General features: G+C 42.9%; 1 protein-coding gene across 2 annotated transcripts in view; it reads left to right on the forward strand.

Moving 5' to 3' along the window:
• DDRGK1 (DDRGK domain containing 1) overlaps positions 1 to 14696 on the forward strand; it is a 40379-nt gene extending 25683 nt beyond the window's left edge. For both annotated transcript variants that reach the window (XM_074821808.1, XM_074821809.1), the window contains 5 exons: positions 3427 to 3549; positions 5698 to 5736; positions 10307 to 10363; positions 11764 to 11812; positions 13114 to 14696. In XM_074821808.1, coding sequence (XP_074677909.1) covers positions 3427 to 3549; positions 5698 to 5736; positions 10307 to 10363; positions 11764 to 11812; positions 13114 to 13286 — 441 coding nt within the window. In that variant the 3' untranslated portion in view covers positions 13287 to 14696. The remainder of the gene's footprint in view (positions 1 to 3426; positions 3550 to 5697; positions 5737 to 10306; positions 10364 to 11763; positions 11813 to 13113) is intronic.
• The last annotated feature ends 4192 nt before the right edge of the window (positions 14697 to 18888 follow it).

Here is an 18888-nt window from a genome sequence, read left to right on the forward strand (position 1 = left end):
AGGTCTGGTATAGGAAGGGGTAAGGGTGTTGGAAAGTGTCTCCCAGAGTGCTGGAGACCCCCAGGCTTCAGGGAGCTCTGGAAGCTCTTGGGTCTCTGCTACGCAAGGTGACACATGCGACTCATAGCAAGGATGCAGAGGTAGAGTCAATCCAGCAGTGATAATATGGACATTTTCTCAGAAAAGAGACAGAGAAGAAAGGTTTGAGTGATTAATTTTATTTTTTTTTTCCAATAAAGACATGATCAAAGCGGGAAAATTTGTTCTTCACCTGCAGTATAGTAAACTGATCAAAAAGAAATCTTTACACTGCAGCAAGCCCCCATTTGGGTAACATTTAGGTGGGTGAGGAGAGAAGCAAACCTGCTTAAAAAAAAAAAAAGAAAAAAAAGAAAGAAAACCAAGCAGCTGAAGGTGAGCATCTGCAGTTACCAAATTTCCATGATGCTGGGATTTCCCCACCACCCCACCCATCGTTTGAAGGGAGGTGGCCCAGCTATTATCTCTCCTCTGAGCCACATGCTTTACCACTTAACTCCACAGCAGTTAATGAGATCGGAATGGGGAGGGGCAAAGAAGCCTGACTAGCAAAGACGTGGGTTTTTTTAATTTATATTTGAGCTGAGTGTCCCCTGTATGACTTGCACAAAGCAAGTGCTGGGCTCTGTTTCATTAGCAGACCCTGGGGTGCTGAGAGTGTTTCTGTGTGTGGGTTATGCATAGAGACAGACTGGTTTTTGTGGGAATGCAACCTGCCTAAATTTGACCTTGCGCCTTCCATGCAACTGCTGCATGACTTGGGCATGTGGAATATGAGTGCTAGCGTGATGGTGAAAAATTTAGCTGAGAATAAGTGTTAACAGACAGCCTGACTTCTCTAGGGTTCCCCTCACTCCGCTTCCACTGCTGTTGCTGGCTGCTTCTCCTAGGGTGGTTATGCAAAGTCATCTCTCCTCTTGGCCTTGAACCAGTTTACAGTTTGGCTAAATCCTTCTTTTTCTACAGATTGAATCGTCGGTGAATTTAGGTAGTAAAGCACGTGAGACTGTGCAGGAAGTGGCTGGGATTTTTAGTTATTAGATGAAAAAGCTTCTGGAAATAGCATTATGGAGGAGGCTACAGCCACCAGGAAACATGAGGCTTTGAGGGCTGACACGCTTTAGCTACCAAAGCAGTGGTTCAGACCACCTGGAAATGCTCTGTTGATCGTAGCATCAAAATTTAGGATCTGAAAAACTCATACTGGCTTTTAGGGAGACTGCAAAAGAGGGACTGGCAGCTAAGTGCTTTACCAGTCTCACGGCAGAGATGCTTTTCTGCGTGTGTTGGAAATGGCAGCACTGATAGTAACATGCTGGTACACTAATAAAATTGAAGGTACTTTCTTCAAGTAGGTAAGGAAGACAGGAATGAGTCTTGTTCATTTGTTGTTAGACTTTCCAGAAACAGGAACGTGTTGCTTAGTTATTGTTGCTCTCAGTTGTAAATGCAATACTGTCTTCTGATTATTTTTTTTTTTGGTAGAACCACCTAGAAATTTGCTAAAGCAATTTTCAGGTTTTGTGATTTTTTTTTTTTTTTTTTTTTTTCTCATTTCAAATGCTCTTGAATTACAACCTCTGTAATAGACCGGGGGAAGAACCTTATTCTTGTATTTCCAGGCTCAAGATTAAATTTAATGCACTTACAAGAAAAGAACAATTGCTGTCACTTCCGAATGAAATATGGTTATGTTGTTCTTGGCACTTGTCACACTTACAAGGAAAAAATCTACTGTTGGGCTTTTGCTAATAATCATTACAGGATGAATGACCCAGAAAATGGTCTTGTTTTGTCTCAAGAGCTTCCTCAGATCTGTAGGTTTTATTTCATGAGATAGCGGTTAAAAAAATAGTTTTGACTTTGCACATACAGCAAGATCCTTTCAGTCCTCTTTTTCTCATACTTGCGTGTTGGTAGCATTCCTTCTCATGACTTTCTGGGTGTTTGGTTAAATATTACTGGGATCAAATACACTTTCTCTTTGTCTTTTATTGAAGGGCAACCCTCCCATTCCCATTTCTCATATCTTGCTGGTTTTGGCCTTACATAGAATCTTTTTTAGTATGTATATTTTTCAGTATACTTAATGACCTGTTCCTGTCTCTTCCTGTTTTACTGGAACAAGTGTTTGCTTTCCAGCCATTTAAGGAAGCAATTACCATATTAGTGTCAATGATGTAGCATGGCAAGCATTTAGAAATCAATATAATTGTTCTTTAAGAGATCAATTCCTATGCTAATAGTAAAGGAATGCCCTGAGATTGTCACTGAAATTTGAAGAACTCGTCCTTCTAAGTTTTAATCAAGCCTTTGCAGTGTGATAGTAACCAGAAGCCAGTCAAACTGGAATCTCATTGTACCAGGCGCTGTACAAACATAATTTCTCTGTGAAAGAAACCATTCCATGAGGAAACATTTTTCTTCTATGTGTAAAGTGTTTTGGAGAAGAGAAGAGCAAAGCAAATCACAGAAAGCTGCAACTTTATGAGCTCCCAGTAAAAACCTGTTCTTATTTGAAGCGTTTTTTAAAGTAATCTATCACATTCCAAAGCTTTTAATCACAGTTTTGCTGTGTGAATGTGCGACTATTCTACATTACCTAGCATGCATCACCATTTCACTGATGTTAGGCTGTGAGTTTTCTGGGTTGGCATTAATTTTTTTTTTTAAGACTTTAACATTTCTTTCAGGGTAGGTAACTGAAAGTAGTTTTATTGCAAATAGCTAAAAGCAGGGTCTGTCGTTTTGGTTAACAATCAAATATGTAAAAAACCTTTTTTTAATAAAATCACACCTTGTCTCTTAGGCTTGAAATACTTTATACAGTTCTTTACATTCCATGTAGACATAGTTTGCTTGTATGTCATAAGAGATTTTACTTGAAACTCTTTTACAGTCCAGCTGCTTCTCACACACAGATGGACACCAGTGTAACTCCACTATTTTTTGTGATCGCTCCCAATGTACACTAGCGCATGTCAGAGCAAAATTGGGGCCAGTTACTGAAAATGTGGATGTTGCATCAAAGTACAGTTAGGGGCAGGGACTTCCTGTCACGGGATCTGCAGAAGAAACATCTTCATGCAAATTAAGAAAGCAGGTTGCTATATAAGAGTGGTTTTCTCCCGTGTCAGCTCTTGTTAAGAACCAGCCTAGGTGTATTGTGTGCAAGCTTACACTACCATGTGAGATGGTTACTACCTTAAGGGTGGCTTGTGAAATTAATGGTGCTATCAAAGGAGAACTTAGTCTTATTTCAGAAACTTTTTATCTGCTGTCTGTCCTAGTAAAACCAAGCTGCAGATAAAGAAGATGCTACTTTACTTAAAACTAAACCTGATTTGGGGAGGAGCAAACTGACCACTTGTCCTCTTTTCTGTCCAGGAAGAGGAAAAAAGGAAGGCAAAGGAAGAAGAGGAGAAGAGAGAGTATGAAGAGTACCTGAAGCTGAAGGAGAGTTTTGTAGTTGAAGAGGAAGGGGTTGAAGAATCAATGACAGAGGAAGAGGTATGTATGTTAGGCAGTTACTGCAGTTTCCTTTATCTTTGTTAGACTCGGGTTGCCCTTACAGCATTCTGTCTCGTGTAAAATGAGCTTGAAAGGAGTCAGCCAAATGTTTTTGCTTGTAAAAGCTAAATTGTGTGTATGGCACAAGTTAACCTGGAATATTTCCTGGGGAATGCTACAGTTCCTTATACCAGACTCCTACGAGTTAGTTTAGAGTGCTAAGGCATATTGCTGGAAATGAGTTCTCTCCTCCCTTTGTCCAAGGACTAAAATAAAACTCATTCTGGATTTCAGATAATCTGAAATCTGTCGGCAACTCTGCCCTACCCATATATAGTGGGCCAAATGAAAGTAAGGCTAAATTTGGAGTTTGGTAGTGCCCACATATCTTGGGCGGAATTGCTTGGTTTTGGTTTTATTTTCTAGACCAACGGAGCTGGTGTGAAATCAAATGAAAAACCAAGCTTTTGTTTTAAAAGGCTTCTGTTAAGAGAATTCACAAGACACAACCTAGGTGCTTGGGGGTTGTATGTTGGAAAACTGCATTCAGTGTTACAAACAATTGCTATGGTTGATAGTATTTCAAACTCATGTGTAATGTTCTAGTGGGCTTCTGTGGCTGCCTGCAGACGTGCTGCTGGGGATGGTGGTTGAAGTGCGATACTTCACATAATATCACAGCAAACTTGAAAAAGTCCCACTGTTGTGGGAGGCAGTGTTCTTATTCTGTCTGCTGAAAACCTGTTAGACTCATTTTAATTGCTATCAAATGCTGAAATTGCTCTTGGGTTGTAGCTGCCAAATTTGAGCTGTCCAATGCATTTCGTGACAAGTATATTTTGTCAGGGCCATGTGTGCGTTTGCTCCTCTGCTGAAGTGGCCCTGCTGAATGGATTTGCCTTTAGTGAGATTGAAAGTGGCTTTGGGCTGAGGAGCTTGTAATGAGTCAATACCGCTTGACACTGGTCACAAGTTCTCACTATGGACCCCTTCCCTTTAAGATAAATTCCTCCATCGTTCCAGGATTAGCACCAAAGGCAGTTGTATCTGGTGATGGGGAGTTTCCTAAGATGCAGAGAACAGCAAAATGCATACTTTCTATTGAAAGTTCCTTCAAAAATGTGTGCCTACCCTGTTAGAAGATAAGATTATACCTAAATGTTAAATTGTTCCACTTTAGACACCCTTTAAAGCCAGAATGTGTTTATTTCTCTGTTCCTACAGCTGCCTCTCAAAGAGAAATTAATCTTTCTATATGTGGGAACAGAGAAGGGTGCTCCTCACTCAAAAGAGCTTGGCAGACAGTTGGTGATACCTGGATCTCAACATAAGATCTCTTTGGTAGGGGTGGGGAGTTAGAACTTTAATAGTAGGCGATTTGGAAGTCATCTTCAGAAACAATCACAGGCACATAGTTATCTGGAGGCACCAGACTTGCAGAAAAGGCAAGCCTCCCTTCTGCCTTGTGGTGGCATTTCAGTACCCTGTTACAACAGCTGACTCTGCCTTGTGCTGAAACTCATGCTGAAAAGAAGGTCCTGAGTCCAGAGCTAAGCAGTTAATTAAGGCTGATTGATTTCCAGGCTTGCGGAGTAACTTGATCTCCTGTTAACTTAAATGCACGTTGTTTGCATTGCCTTTGAAAATTGAGCTGCTTGTATTGAAATGCCGGATTTCAGGTGTGTAGCTTTGAAAACAGCTTGAGCTTCCACATGTGTCGCGCAGCTGCGTGCTCCACTTGACCATCTGCATGAGCTGTCTGTCTTCTGAATCACTCTGTGCTTCACCTCTGTACAAAATGTCCTCAGTCTCTACATGTAACCTAATACACAATGCACACTCACCCAGATGTGGTTATTTCAGGGTACGTATGATGTGAAGAATAAAAGGGTCAAAGATTCCTTTCAGAAAACACTTCAACACAAATTGTACTTGAACCATTCTGTCTTAGAAAATACCCATCGTAAATTCCTAGTTAAGATTAAATCTAGATTTTTTTTTTTTTCCCAGTTCAAAATCTCCCTTAATTTTTAAAACTTCGGAAGTACGCAAGCTAAACACATTTATAATATTTGTACTCTGCAAGTTTGCGATGCGTTTAATGTTCATGAGTTTAAAATAACAATTTTTTTTCCTTGCTGTATCCAGTCTCACAGCTTTCTAATGGAATTTCTCGAATACGTTAAGGTAAGCTACCATTGGTCCTTCTCCTCCTTCCATACTTGTTAGTTTGTCTAAAATACCTTTGTCTAAGAGCTGAGTTGCAGAAAGAAGGGAAATCTTTACTTCCTCTTTGATTTACTTAAATATTCAACAAGTAACAAAAGCGTTACCTTAAAGTCTGCATTATTTACTTAACCATGCATGAGCGTGTCCATCATTGTTAAAATGGTTTGTAATTATAGCCGTGTTTTGGCTTTTTTGGGGCAGGATTGTGGTTCTTACCTTCTTTCGTAAGGATAGGTGCTATAAACTCTGAGCCTGGTGGCTCACCCTCAGAGTTTATGAACAGCAGTGTTTGCTGTTGATTGGGATTTGGGGCATTCAGGCTTTTTGTTTGTGAACATCAGCTACTGATTTAGAAAACAATCTCTGCATCTCAGCTCAGCATGAATGAGAATTGCTGTACCAGCATGTGGCCTGCCGTGCAGGATGTGTTTGTGTCTGAAACACTGGCATTGTAAAGGTCAATCCAACTTTTCATGCGAATTCTTTTCTTGTTTTTATCTGTGCAATTTGCAATGTTGTCTTAATGTTTGGAAGGCGTATTGAAGAAGTAGTTCACTTGTTTTTAACAGGGTGTGTTAGTCTCCCTTTCATCATATTGTATGGTTGGTTATTTAAAACCTGTGGTGTGTTCATGAGGATTTCCACTTTTGATCTGTGAGGACAAATGCTTCTTTCTCCATTATTGGTATATCAAAGGTCAAATGCATTTTTCTACTCTTACTCTAACAATGTTATGCAAATCTTTTGTCCTAATGAATCCCTTTCCTCCTTTGCTGGAAACTGGACTGTTATCTGACAACCTACGGCATGTGTGTGAAAGGCTTCATTAGTAAGCAAATCACTTGTGTACTTAGTGGAATCCTAACCATTTTGTTAATCCAGAATCTTGCACTCTGGGCCAGATTTGCGTGCCTGTTATCCCAGCAAAACCCCAGATTTACAGATTTGTTTGATGGGTAACTCTCTGCAAGGAGTCAATTTGAGTGATTGCCGAGCAATGGCTGGATCATTCCAGAGTGGCGGCAAAGTTGGGGTGCCAGCGCCTTTCCCTGGGCTGCGCTCTGCCTCCTGTGTCACTGGCACTTCTGGTGCTGTGTCCCGTTGCCATCGGGCCCCAGTGACAGAGGCTGCTGGGTTTGCAGCTGTCAAGTGGTTTCTGCTCAGCATGATCTCTGGGGGTAATTTGGAAATGTCTAAGCTAGTAGCACTCAGAGTTAGGAGACATCTTCATTGCTGAAGCCCAAATGAAAATAGCGCCTGTTCAGTAACCAAGTCCCCAGCATAAACTAGTCAGCTCTGATCAGAAGCACCACCAAAAGCAGATGAGACAGCCAAGAATAGATTGGAAAAGCTACGGGTGACATGTTTAAAGAGCCTAAGTAAAACCATGGAGTGAAGATGAACCATCAGATGGCACATTTCATCTTGCAGCCATTTCAATATTCTGTTTTCCACAGAAGCCAGAGAGATTTCTTTGAAAGGGAGAGGAACTTTGAAATGGCCAACGCCTGTGAAGACCACCCTCTGTTTCAGTTGCTGTCTGTGGAAATGAGCTGCGTGGTTCGGTGTGATCCCAGTTCACCTGTTCCCATCCAAGGCTTTCAAGATACAGCCAAGCTGTGAATTAAGGAAAACATGCTGTTCTTTATCCTAGGGCAGCTTGTTTATCAATAACAGTAGGTACAACAATAGGATATTTCAATGTCCCTTGGGATCTTCCACTGAAATTGGGAAGGTTTCCAAGGGATAACGCAGTAGGGTCCGATTCTGCACGTTGCCGTGGTGGTTGTGATGGATGGAACAGATTAGTCACAAACTCTCAGTTCAGTGTTTAAGCACATATGTATAGTTTTATATTAGTCACTTCTACTTGACGTCAGAGAAATTAAGCACAGGCTGAAAACCTAATTCAGAAGCTCTTCAACACCTGATTTCCTATGTAGAGATGAGTTGCAGAACTGGGACACTGCTTTCTTTTACAAGTTTTAGGTTGGGTTTTTTTTTTAATCTTGAAAGTATGCTTAATATATAGATTATGTATTGCCCTCATCTCTTCTGTTCACAGAAACTGTTGACTTATATCAAGAAGCAGTGCTAAGCTGTCTGAAAAAATGTATAAATTAAAAGAGAATTGGCATTTTTAAAAATTAAAATTTAGTTTAGCTCTTTAGCTCTTCTGCTGAATAACTTTACTGGTATAACTGACTGGAGATAGCTCACCCCATGCTTCATTCCTAAGGCTGTTTGAACTAAAATGCAGCCTCTTTTCTACAGCTCTGCCTCGTGGGATTGTTTTAAATGGCATTTTTCTTAAAGGCACCAAAAGGATTGATTTCTCCCCGCCCCCCCCCCCCCCCCGCCCCCAATTCTGCTTTTCTGGAAGCTGAGCGTCTCCCTTCCTTCGGGGCTTTCACAGCACCCCCTCAACCTCAGCCTGCTGCAGCATCACCACCTCACACCCCAGGCTGTGGCACTGTCTCTGCTGCAGGAGCCATCCTGTGTGTTCGCTGCTTACGGCGGCCAGTCCTCAAGTTACAGACTTGCCTGCTCTGCTCTGAGGGGCAGAATAACCAATTCTGGATGTGGGAGCCTTATGGTTTTACTCAGCAGTGCTTGTAGCTGCGTGACACACCTTACAAACCACCTCTGTGGGCTCTCTGAGCACTTCAAACAATAATGAAGTGGGTAGAGGTTAAAGAGTGGCTGAGCTGTTCCCTCGCTGTGGAGCACTAGCTCTGCTGGCCCAGGGAAATATGAGCCTGCACTTTGTCCATCAAACTGTTCTCACCCAGCTTGACAGTGTATCATTGAATGCATCTGAATTACAGCCAGTGAACTGAAACGACAAACTCCATTTGAAAGGGATAGCAAAGGACTCAGAGGCTTTACCCCTTCCTGTTTTTTCTTTAAGAAGAACGATGCTTACAAGATAAGGAAAAAAAATCCTACTCATCTCAATCCTGAGAGCTCTTGCTCTGTTTCATCCCTTATTGAGGACAGCAGCAGAATCACACCTAAAATTAAATTAATTCAGTAAAACGTGGATGTGTATATGTTGCTCTGTGAAAGTTAAGCCTGTCTCTTAAAACATGAAGCATGTGGTAAAGTGTTTTGTTCGCTTGGGACCTCACAATGTCATTATATTTAGGAGTGTGTGTGGGAAATGCATCCTAATTCCACCCCACCCTCTGGGCTGTTATTCACAGCAGGATCTATCTTGGAAAGCTTCCACTAAACTTGGTCACTGAGGGTGAATATCTTTAAGTGAAGGTTTAAATCCTGTTTTTCTTGTTTATGTGGCTTTGCGCTCCCCCCCCCCCCCCATCCTTTTAAAAGAAGATGTGACGAATCTTGGCAGTTCCCAGCTCTGAGAACTGAATTCCATGGACTGGTTCCAGTTCCATGTGTTCAGTCCATGGTATTCAGTTCTCTAGCTTGGCTGCATCGAACTTCACAACTACTAAGTCTGTGTGTGGCTTTTTTTTGTCTGATTACTTAATGAAAAAGATTCATCTATTTCAGCCTCTCTTTATTTCTTCAGTGTCCTTCCAATGGACTTTCAAGATCAGAAACAAATGCATTTATCATTTGAAATATTGTATCTGATAATGTAAATGTAGCTCTCGTGGCCGTACATATGTGGCTCTTAAGAATGTAGTCCAGAATCTTAACGGAACAGTTTTCAAAAGTTTTATATTTTCTAAATTCCTTATAAACAGTGCATCCTTTTACTGCATCTAAACAGATGAGCTTCTAAAACTTTTGCAGATAAGAAAACAGGAACCAAATAGCTCCAGACGAGTGCACCAGGTGTTTTCTCTGTAATTCTCTGGAGCTACAGAGAAGCATAAAACCAGATGTGAGCAGTGGTGACTGCATCCTGGCTGAGAAAGGCTGCAGTAAGAATCTCTTTCAAAAGCAAAATGAAAATTTGCAGTTCCTGCTTCTGCCTTTGTTCTCAGAGATCATCGCGCTGCCTGCGCAGGAGTGCACTGGCAGTACGCTTCCAGCACTGACAATTTTAATAAGGTGTTCACTTGCTTAGGAAGATTATTACGGCATTAATACACATGACATTAATAAAACAGACTAAAGCACTTAATGCTGCCAATCTTATCTAGGTTTCTGTGTATGTGCTGATATATACTAGTGATCATTTTAAAATGAAACATCTCTCAAACAAAAAGGGACCATGCCTAAAGCATACTGGAAATTAAAGGTAGCAGCTGAGAAACTCAAGGTGGCAGGGAAAACAGAGCCATGGCTGTGTATTGTGCTTGTGCTCATCCTGTCCTCCCAACGTAAGGAAAAGTTCAGGATGAACACTGGCAAATGTGTCTGAGTCTTCGCTGAAGTGGGTCAGAGCATCCAGTCTTTCCACAGAGCAGACTGGTTTAAGTAACTTAAGTCAGAGTTTTTCAAATGACAGGTTCTACTTTGTCTGTTAAATGCATTTTTTTTATTTGAAAGATAAATAGGCTAACACTTTAATTCATCAACTGCATGTAACTCTTGTTTGTTTCCCTAGAAAACAAAGGTAATCCAGCTGGAGGACTTGGCTTCACATTTGGGTTTAAGAACACAGGTAAGTACTAACTTTTGGGGTGCAAGTATAAGCAATGAGTTTAAAAGGACAGGAGAGAAAGTGGGTAAATAAGGGTAACTAACATCTGTGCAAGTGTCTCAACATTACTGAAAATGCTTGTTTTTTGGGGGAAGTTCAGCAAAATCAGCCCTAAAAACGTGGCCATTCATCAAAGTACCAGCCAGCCAGTGAAGGATTGTTGGCTTATGAGATTGTTTCAGTGAAAAGTGCTCAGTCTGCCTCTTGTACAGCTGCCTGTCAGCTAATGGATCTTACAGTGTTTGCAAATCTAGTAATAGAGCAATTCAGGGTACTTAGGAATCAAAAGCAGAGCTAGAAGCAAATTCAGTAACAGCCTGAATAACTGGACAATGTTATGTTTGTAGACAATCAACAGATGAGGTGTTTTGCTCCAATTGCTTGTGTATTCCTACAGCATTTAAGAACTTGTATCTTCCAGTGCATTATTTAAGAAAAATTGTCCCTCTTGGCACCATATAGGCCTGTCAAAGTGAGCTCATGGTGTGATATCTGCACTCCTCCCCCCCCCCCCCGCCATCCTTTTTCTGTTCTCTAAACATTTTATGTTTTGACTCTGAAGAATAGTTGTGGTTTGGTTTATTTTAATTTGAGCACATTTGACATAGATTTCTGTTGTTCTGTACCTAATCTGATCTTGGGGTGCCCCTTCACAGCAGCTTACACTGCTGTAAGTCCAGGCTGCTGTGTCCCTGCCTCTCTCTTAAACCAGACCTTCATTTAAGCATGCAGAGAATTTATCTGGTTGAAACCTAAACTATAATTTGCTTCTGCTGTCACCTAAATACAAGAAAGGGAGAGGCAGAACTGTGGAAACCAAGGCTTAGATACCAGTTTAAGGTGTAGTGGAACTGCATGCTTGGAGTAATTACAGTGTTAATCCAGCAAGAAATTCAACAAGTTATTGCTTTGGATTGGTAAAAGAGGTTTCCTGTTAAATGGAGAAAGGAAAAATATAAAAAACTCTGGAATGTATTGAGTGTAGCCAGGTTCTTGGAGAAGTACCTCAGTGTACTTCCTGGAACTTGCGTGGTGCATTGGCACTATACAGCCTTTCCCTGGGAAAATTTCTATAACCACCCCCCATTCCCTGAAACAGCCAGGTAACTTAGCAAGAAAAGTCTCTTTTGGGGGTAGGGAAGTTACTTGAACACCCCAAAATGCAGAAACTTGCTTCATCCTTTAGGCCCAAAGGGCTTATTGCATCTGTCTGTGTGGAAATACTGATGTGAATCCTTCACTGAAGTCTTTAACATGGAGGAATTAAATGTAAGCCTCCATCTGTAGTTTATCTGAACATGTGAAACATTTTTTGCCTCCCTCTTGATCAGTTTGTTTATTCCTTTTTCCCTTCTGAACAGGATGCAATTAACAGAATCCAGGACCTGATGGCAGATGGCACTCTAACAGGTGACAGCCAAAACACAAAGGGGACTTTATTGTAGCTGGTGAATAGTTGATGCAGCAAATGCCTTCACTAGGGTAGAGAGGCTTCCAGTGTGATTTTTTGTTTTAAACTGTAGAGGATCCTAGTAGGACTCGATAAATAGATATTTTTATTATCCCTGCTATCCCTACCGTTTAAAGCACTATGGGATGTGATTGCTGCTATGATACATTGCACAGAGGTTGGGGGTGAATGTCCCCAACAGTTCAGGAACCAGCACAAGGCTCCTGCATGTTGACTGAGCCCTGCTGAAGGCCCTCAGGGGTTGCTGAGCAGCCAGCTGCAAACGGTATCTTCCGAAACGTGAATTTGAAAGAATCACTTGGATGTTTTGGGGTAGTTTGCAAGGCTGTTGCTGTGGCTAAAGCCACGACTGGGGTATGTACGGCATGTGTGGGAGAAGCAAACATCCCAGAGCACTCCAGGATGCTGTAGTAAGTGAAGTGCATGTTCCTGGCCTCGTACCCACACAATCAAAGTTGGAATGTAAGCAGAGACCGACTGTGTGGGTAGCTCCCTGTCTGATCGAGTCTGTTTTATTGCTGGGCAGTCTTTTTCTTCCCAAGGATGAAGTAGGGAAAGGTGCCAGTGCAAACATTTATTGACCTGATACTGTGATCGTGGCTGGGAAACAACTGTCTTGGTGGATACCCAGTGAAATGACCTAAAAGTGCTCTGAATTAAAGCGTAAGGATGTGTACTGTGCTGGCTGTGTCTGTGGCCTAAAAGGCTTGCCAGCGAGGCTCTCTGCCTTGCCTTTGATCCTGTAATGCCTTAAGAACAGAGAGATCTAATCTTGCTCTCGATGGAGCAACTGAAATACAGAAATTGAGCTTCATTCCCTTTTAGAGAGTAAGTTGGAATGGCTGAGCTGGGCCTGGAGGGCCTCCGAGTCACCTCCTGGACCCTCCTGCAGCTCTGCCTTTCTCCACCAGCCGCCTGGGCCCACGACATCACCTCCAAAACCACGTACCTGAAGTAGCTGCCGTGGTACTCCCAGCTGGCTGCGCTCAACGGAAAGAATGTGTTACTTTGAGCAAAATTACTCTTACCAAGGCACTCGGTTATTGTCATAGCCCTGCTCAAAGACCCAACGGTAGAGAGGAGATAAAAGCCTGACTGCCAGCACGTTGTTCTGCCTGCCCTAGATAGGAAATGCAGCCTCAGCAGTTTGAACGTCCCTTCCAAAAGAAGTGACTGATGTCTGTCGGGAAGTGAGAGGAGCCAAAGTGCTGACTTCAAGGTCCTTTCTTTTCCCCTGTAGGTGTGATTGATGACAGAGGAAAGTTCATCTACATCACTCCAGAGGAGATGGCTGCCGTGGCTCGGTACATCAAACAGCGAGGACGAGTCTCCATCGCAGAGCTGGCCCAAGCCAGCAACTCCCTGATCAACCTCCAGCCTGACGGCCGAGCGGTCGCTCCAACTGTGGCATGAAACTGTGGCCTGAGAAAAATACGGCAGGAGTTTAACCTTTTAATGAATAAGCCACGTAATTAAAAACAAACGAGAACCCCTCTAGTCCATTCACGGTGCTTGAAGATAGGATGCTCTTTTTAAGCATCAGCCGCAAGACTTGATCAGAAGTTTTGCTTTTGATTCTGTTAGAGCCGGTATAAAATAGGACTGTCTTTTGTACAACAGAGGTTAGCCAAGAACTTGGGACTAAAACACTCTGATGCACTTGTACCCCAGGAATATCGGTAATTTTCACGTGATTACTTTATCTTGACAGTCAGTCTCACGCGACTATACCCAAACTTTTTATTGTTTCCAGATTCTGATGTCTATATCAAATATATTTGCTTTTCACTGTATTTGGGATTCTTAGGGAGCTGTATAACTTTGTGGCAATGGCATATACAGCCCAGAATAATAGGTGTGTAGGGGTGAGGCTTGCAGATTTTGTCTTTTGTGTCAACATTGGAAGGATAGAGTAAAAAAAATACTGCAAGTGTCTCTCTGTTTTTACTGAAATATATACTGAAACTCTAGAAAGAGTGCTTGCTAGTTTGTGAGAACTTCCAGAGGTTATTTCAGATAAACCTTTGCTATATAAATATGTTTTGCTTGGTTTATATAATATGAAAAGTTTGCTCGCAGCAAAGCTGTGTTATTTTTCTGTAGCCAAGAGACAGAAATACCTCCAGGGAAAGGCTAACTCTCCTCATTTATTGTGCAGGCCAATTCTACTGATACCAACCAGATTCTGATGATTCATCCTTTGAAGTAAGAGCCAGCACAGTGTGTCTGAAGGCCTCAGACACCACCCCCGCCCCATGGCCTTTCTGTTCTGGATGTTTGGGGTTTTTTAAAATAAAAAATTCAGGCACTATGAGTCATGCAATTAATGTGGCAAGTAAATGATTATTAATATATTACTTGTCGGGGTCAGTATATTTCCTGCATAAGATTTATTTTTTAATAGCCTAGTTGATGCTTTGTTAATTCTCCTTTCTGAAATCAACAGAATCTGTGTGGATATGCAGTAATTGGGGAGGGCAAGGGTTGGTTTTGTCTCTGCCAAACTTAGAGATAACTTGAGTAGACTAAAAGCTGCGTTATCAGTGAGATGAGATAGCAATAAAACAATGGGAGGAAGCATATGTCCCTTTTAATCTCCGCACCGCTGCTGAATGTGATACTCTGCAGGAGTGCTGAGTTACAGCGCAGCACCACGCGTTGGTGTGAAAGGTTGGTTCATCATTACCGTGGTGCACAGAGATTGCTAGAGATTTGAGGCTGGTAAAGTCTCTTAATTATTCAAAATTTGATTTTGCCATGACTCTTTTTTGTCCTGTCCAAAACTATTCTTGTAATAAAATAAACAATATTGAAAGAACTGCGGAGATTTGTATTAGAGATATTTTTTTCAGTGTGTTTTATGAGATAAAGGAGGCAGCCAGCAGTGCTGCAGCCTCCAGTGTGCCAGTCAAACACCAGAGGTGTTCCATTAAATCCACAGAAATCGCTCAGTTTCTGTCAAATACCACCACGTCCGCTGAGCAGTGCAAACTTACTTCTGCTCTGCTCATACACTGCACCGGCAAAGCCCCCCTGCCGCTGCAGCCTGGGCCAGTGTGTGCACTCCCCTTTCACACGCCTCTCTGTCAGCTCGGGCGAGTTTTGTGTCTTGTAATGTCAAAATAATTCAGATCGTTTTGTTAGTGGAGTTTCACGGGGCTGCGCCGAAGCCCAAAGTGTTGTTTGTGATTCACTGACAGCTCAGAGAAAGACTAGTTATAAACTGCAGTTTAAAGGAGGTGCCAGGCAGGAGAAGGTGATAGCAGAGTATTTATTACGAGCCAAATACAGGGTCTGTTAACAAAAACAGGCGCCTCAGAGGTGCCACTTGCCAGAGCTCCTCTGCAGGAGTGTTTATGAAGTGAAGCAGGCAAGGTGGCCGGAGCCAGCCCTTTCATGTGGGAGATGGGTCACCAAACAAGTTCTGCAGATCCTTCTGCGTGTTGTCTGTCATTGCGGGAGGCCAGACTTAACCTGTGGGTCCTGCCTAGTACTGAGCTCATACCCAACGCTAGTGTCTGGGGGTCTGTGCTTGGCTTTTACCCACGATTCTCTACCACGGACCCTCAATAGTGCGTTTTGGAGCTGACCCTGGCCGTGCTGTTCTTAAAGTTGGGGAATTGTCATGTGGAAACGAGCCCAGGTCTGGTGATGGGCTTTGGAAAAGCTGATGTCATAAAATCCCAGACTGGTTTGGGTTGGAAGGGACCTTAAAGATCATCCAGTCCCACCCCCCTGCCATGGGCAGGGACACCTTCCACTAGCCCAGGTTGCCCAAAGCCCCGTCCAACCTGGCTTGACCTTGTTGTAGTCTCAGATGTACCATCAGCCAGGACAAGATATGCCCGCGTGGCTGTGCCAGCAGCTGGTCTGTCTGTTGCCATCCTCTCCCACCGCTTCATTCCTGTGCTTTGCGCCCCAGTGCGTCGTGTCAGCGTTCAGGAAAACCCGTTTCACTCATTTTGGGGTGCTTTGTGCTCCTCACTGCATGTGGCTTGAGAGGCCAGCCACTTAGAGGAGCCAGGGAAAAAAATCTAGCTAACAAAAAGCATGCGTAGGCTTCTGATTTTTCTGAAAATTTCTGTGGAAGCAAACTGTGCTCTGCCTTGAGGAAATTGTTTCACTTGTTCATTTTTTCTAGATTGCCAGCATGAGGTAAGGACAAGGGGGTGTCGGTGCTCTGACCCGCAGGTCCCATTCAGCCCCGTGCTCTGGGGAACAGCTACTATTAAATTGTAACGGATTTTTCTATTAAAGAGCGTTAATGATATTTTCTAGGAATCCACTTACAAAGTCCGAGGAGACAACTGAAAACCTTGAATACCATTACTTCAGGCCATTCGGTTGGTTTAGAAATGAAGCAATTCAAATCTATGCTGCTTCTTAAATCTGTGTTCATGGGTTTTTCTGTGGAAGTGGAGGGGGAAAAAATTAAGGGCTGTGCCCCAAAAATTATTTCATTGACAGAATTCATAAATCGTGGTAACATTTTGTATATCCCATGAGAGGAAACACCTGACAGGAAGGCAGTTATCCCTGCTGGCACTAAATTAGGGGACTCCCCTGCTTGTCGTGGCCGAGACGGGGGGTTTCCCCTCTGTTCTGGGTGAGGATGGAGGCTGAGGATGCTGAGGAGAGGTGGAATGGTCCATCAGCACCTGGGGTGCTCTCCCCTCCGCCTTCCCTGGCGTTTAGAACTGCCCCTGACCCTCCCTTGCAGGGAACCACGGTCCTGCAGGACGGTACAAGATTTCCCTGGCTCGTCCAGAGCCCCGATCCACCCCACGTGCTTACGGAACCTTTTACAGGGTCAAGCCCAAAACCCAGCCATCACGTGCATCTGTCAGCGTGGGCCCTTTGTCATGCCCGGCACAGTTAGCGGGAAAATACAGGGCAGGGAAATACTGGTAAAATAGTAAATACAGTAAAATAGTAAATACAGTAAAATACAGTAAAATACTGGGATGCACTGTAGATTTAGGGTTCATAAAAATTTAAAAGCTCTTCTTGGAGCGTCTCCCGTTTTAAAACTGTAAACCAAAGTTTCTCACAGATATTTTTGCAAGTGAGTGTTGACTGTTTATAGCTCACGACTAAGAACCAGGGTACGGTGCTCAGCGAAGCTCTGCCCGGGCCCTTCACTTGGGGATGATCTGTATGCAAATCCCTCATCAAAATTAGCTTTGGGCAAGGACACATACTCCCGCTACCCCTCTGTGCTAGAGGCAGGACGGTTTCGATGTTTTGCTGCTTTGTCCAATCCACTTTTATCATTTTTTAAAAGCTGGAACATCCATTTGGCTTTAAAATAAATTAAAAAATCCCTATTTTCTGTTAAACTTTGCCCATGCATTATGCAGTATCTATCACTGTGTTTTTCCTCTGAACTAGCACAAGAGCTCCCAGGTACTCTGGCTGTACATGGAAGGAATAATAATCATAATTACTAGCTCATTTCAGCGAGCTTGTCCTAATTTTGCCATTCTACCGGAAGGCAAAGGCCAAAACAATTAGATTGAAAACCTTGTCTTCATATTACACAAGGGGAGATCTAATCAAGGAAAACTCCAGCTTCTTTTTCAATGAAAGAATATAGTCTGCGTGAAGCATTTACAGGTTGTAAAAATGTGAAAGCAACAAATGTCACAACTTTTAATTTTCTTTGTTTGTGATAGGAGTTTTAGAGCCCATCAGCCTCATGGTTTCTAGGTTTTCTCTGTAACTATGGATACTAGGAACAGATTTTTGTTGTGTTGTTGTTGTTGTTTGGGGTTCTGTTTTAATTGATGTTGTGTGTTGATCCTTTTAGGAAAACGCTAAATATCACAAGATGGCAGTGAGTCACGAAGCTGCAATATTCCCCTCTGCACAGGAACAGCCATGTTCTGGATTCACAGATTTATATTTTTTTAACTATTTAATTTTTTTTTAACCCTAGAAGCAAATTCAGAGCATTAGTGCCGATCTGTGGCTTGAATGCAGGGATCCCTGCAAAAGAGCTGATATCCAGGGAAGTTTTGTGCCCAAAGCACTGTAGGGATGAAACCTTAATTCTTTTCATCTTCTCTGATATAAAAAAAACCAGTGAAAGTCAAGTAAAACAAAGGAGGGGAAAAAAAATCTCCTTCCTGGCCTAAAGACGAAGGAACGTTTTATGATCTCTGTGGGTACATCTGTAGTCATCAAATGTGACATTTTCTGTCCCTGGGGACAAGTCATTCATATCTGTTCAAATGGTGAAACACAAAGTGGCATCAACTGAACTGCTTTTTGGGAACCATTTTTTGGAGGATCCTCAGCCGGCCCGGGCGCAGACCCCACAGCAGGGGTGCCCCAGCCCCTTCCAGCCCACCCAGCCCAGATTTGCCACCTTCACCCTTCAGAAGGCTTCTTGTTACGGGGCAGGCTGGTTTGGTGGTGAGATAGAGGAACAACTCCAGATTTATTTGTTGACCAGTAAACCAAATCATTTCCCTTTTGAGTCAAAGAGCTGCACTTCCCTTTCTGACGCCAGATAAACCCCCCTGATGTAGCTTATCTCCTTCTGAAACTGCCTGCACAGCTGTTTGATATTCTCAAAAGTGCTGAGCTTGCACACAACATCAGGACAAACAAGCTTCTGCTGACTGCATCCAAAATTGTTGAACGACTGGCCTGGCCTGCCCCGTCAACAGGGGGAAGCTGCAAAGAAAACCAGCCCCTAAGAAGAGGAGCTCCAGAGAAGAGCCAGTTTTAGAGACACATCATTACTTGGAAGCCAGCTAGGCTGGGCTCAGGGCTGCTAGTCTGGGCATCTGGCCCAGAAATCTAATCAGGTGCCTTATTAATTGGGTCCAGCAGGAATGTGTCTTCTCCAAGTCAACGGATTTTGCTGTGCAGCTGGACAGATGAACTAGAAGTGTGAGATTTAAGAGTGAAGTTATGATGTACACATTGGTCCTATGAGTGACCAGAACTGTCCCTGCCACAGGTGGGATCTTGTGCAGGTCTTGGATGGCAGCGTTCACACTGCAGT

This window comes from Strix aluco, chromosome 4, assembly GCF_031877795.1.
Source record: "Strix aluco isolate bStrAlu1 chromosome 4, bStrAlu1.hap1, whole genome shotgun sequence".
Lineage (NCBI taxonomy): Eukaryota > Metazoa > Chordata > Aves > Strigiformes > Strigidae > Strix > Strix aluco.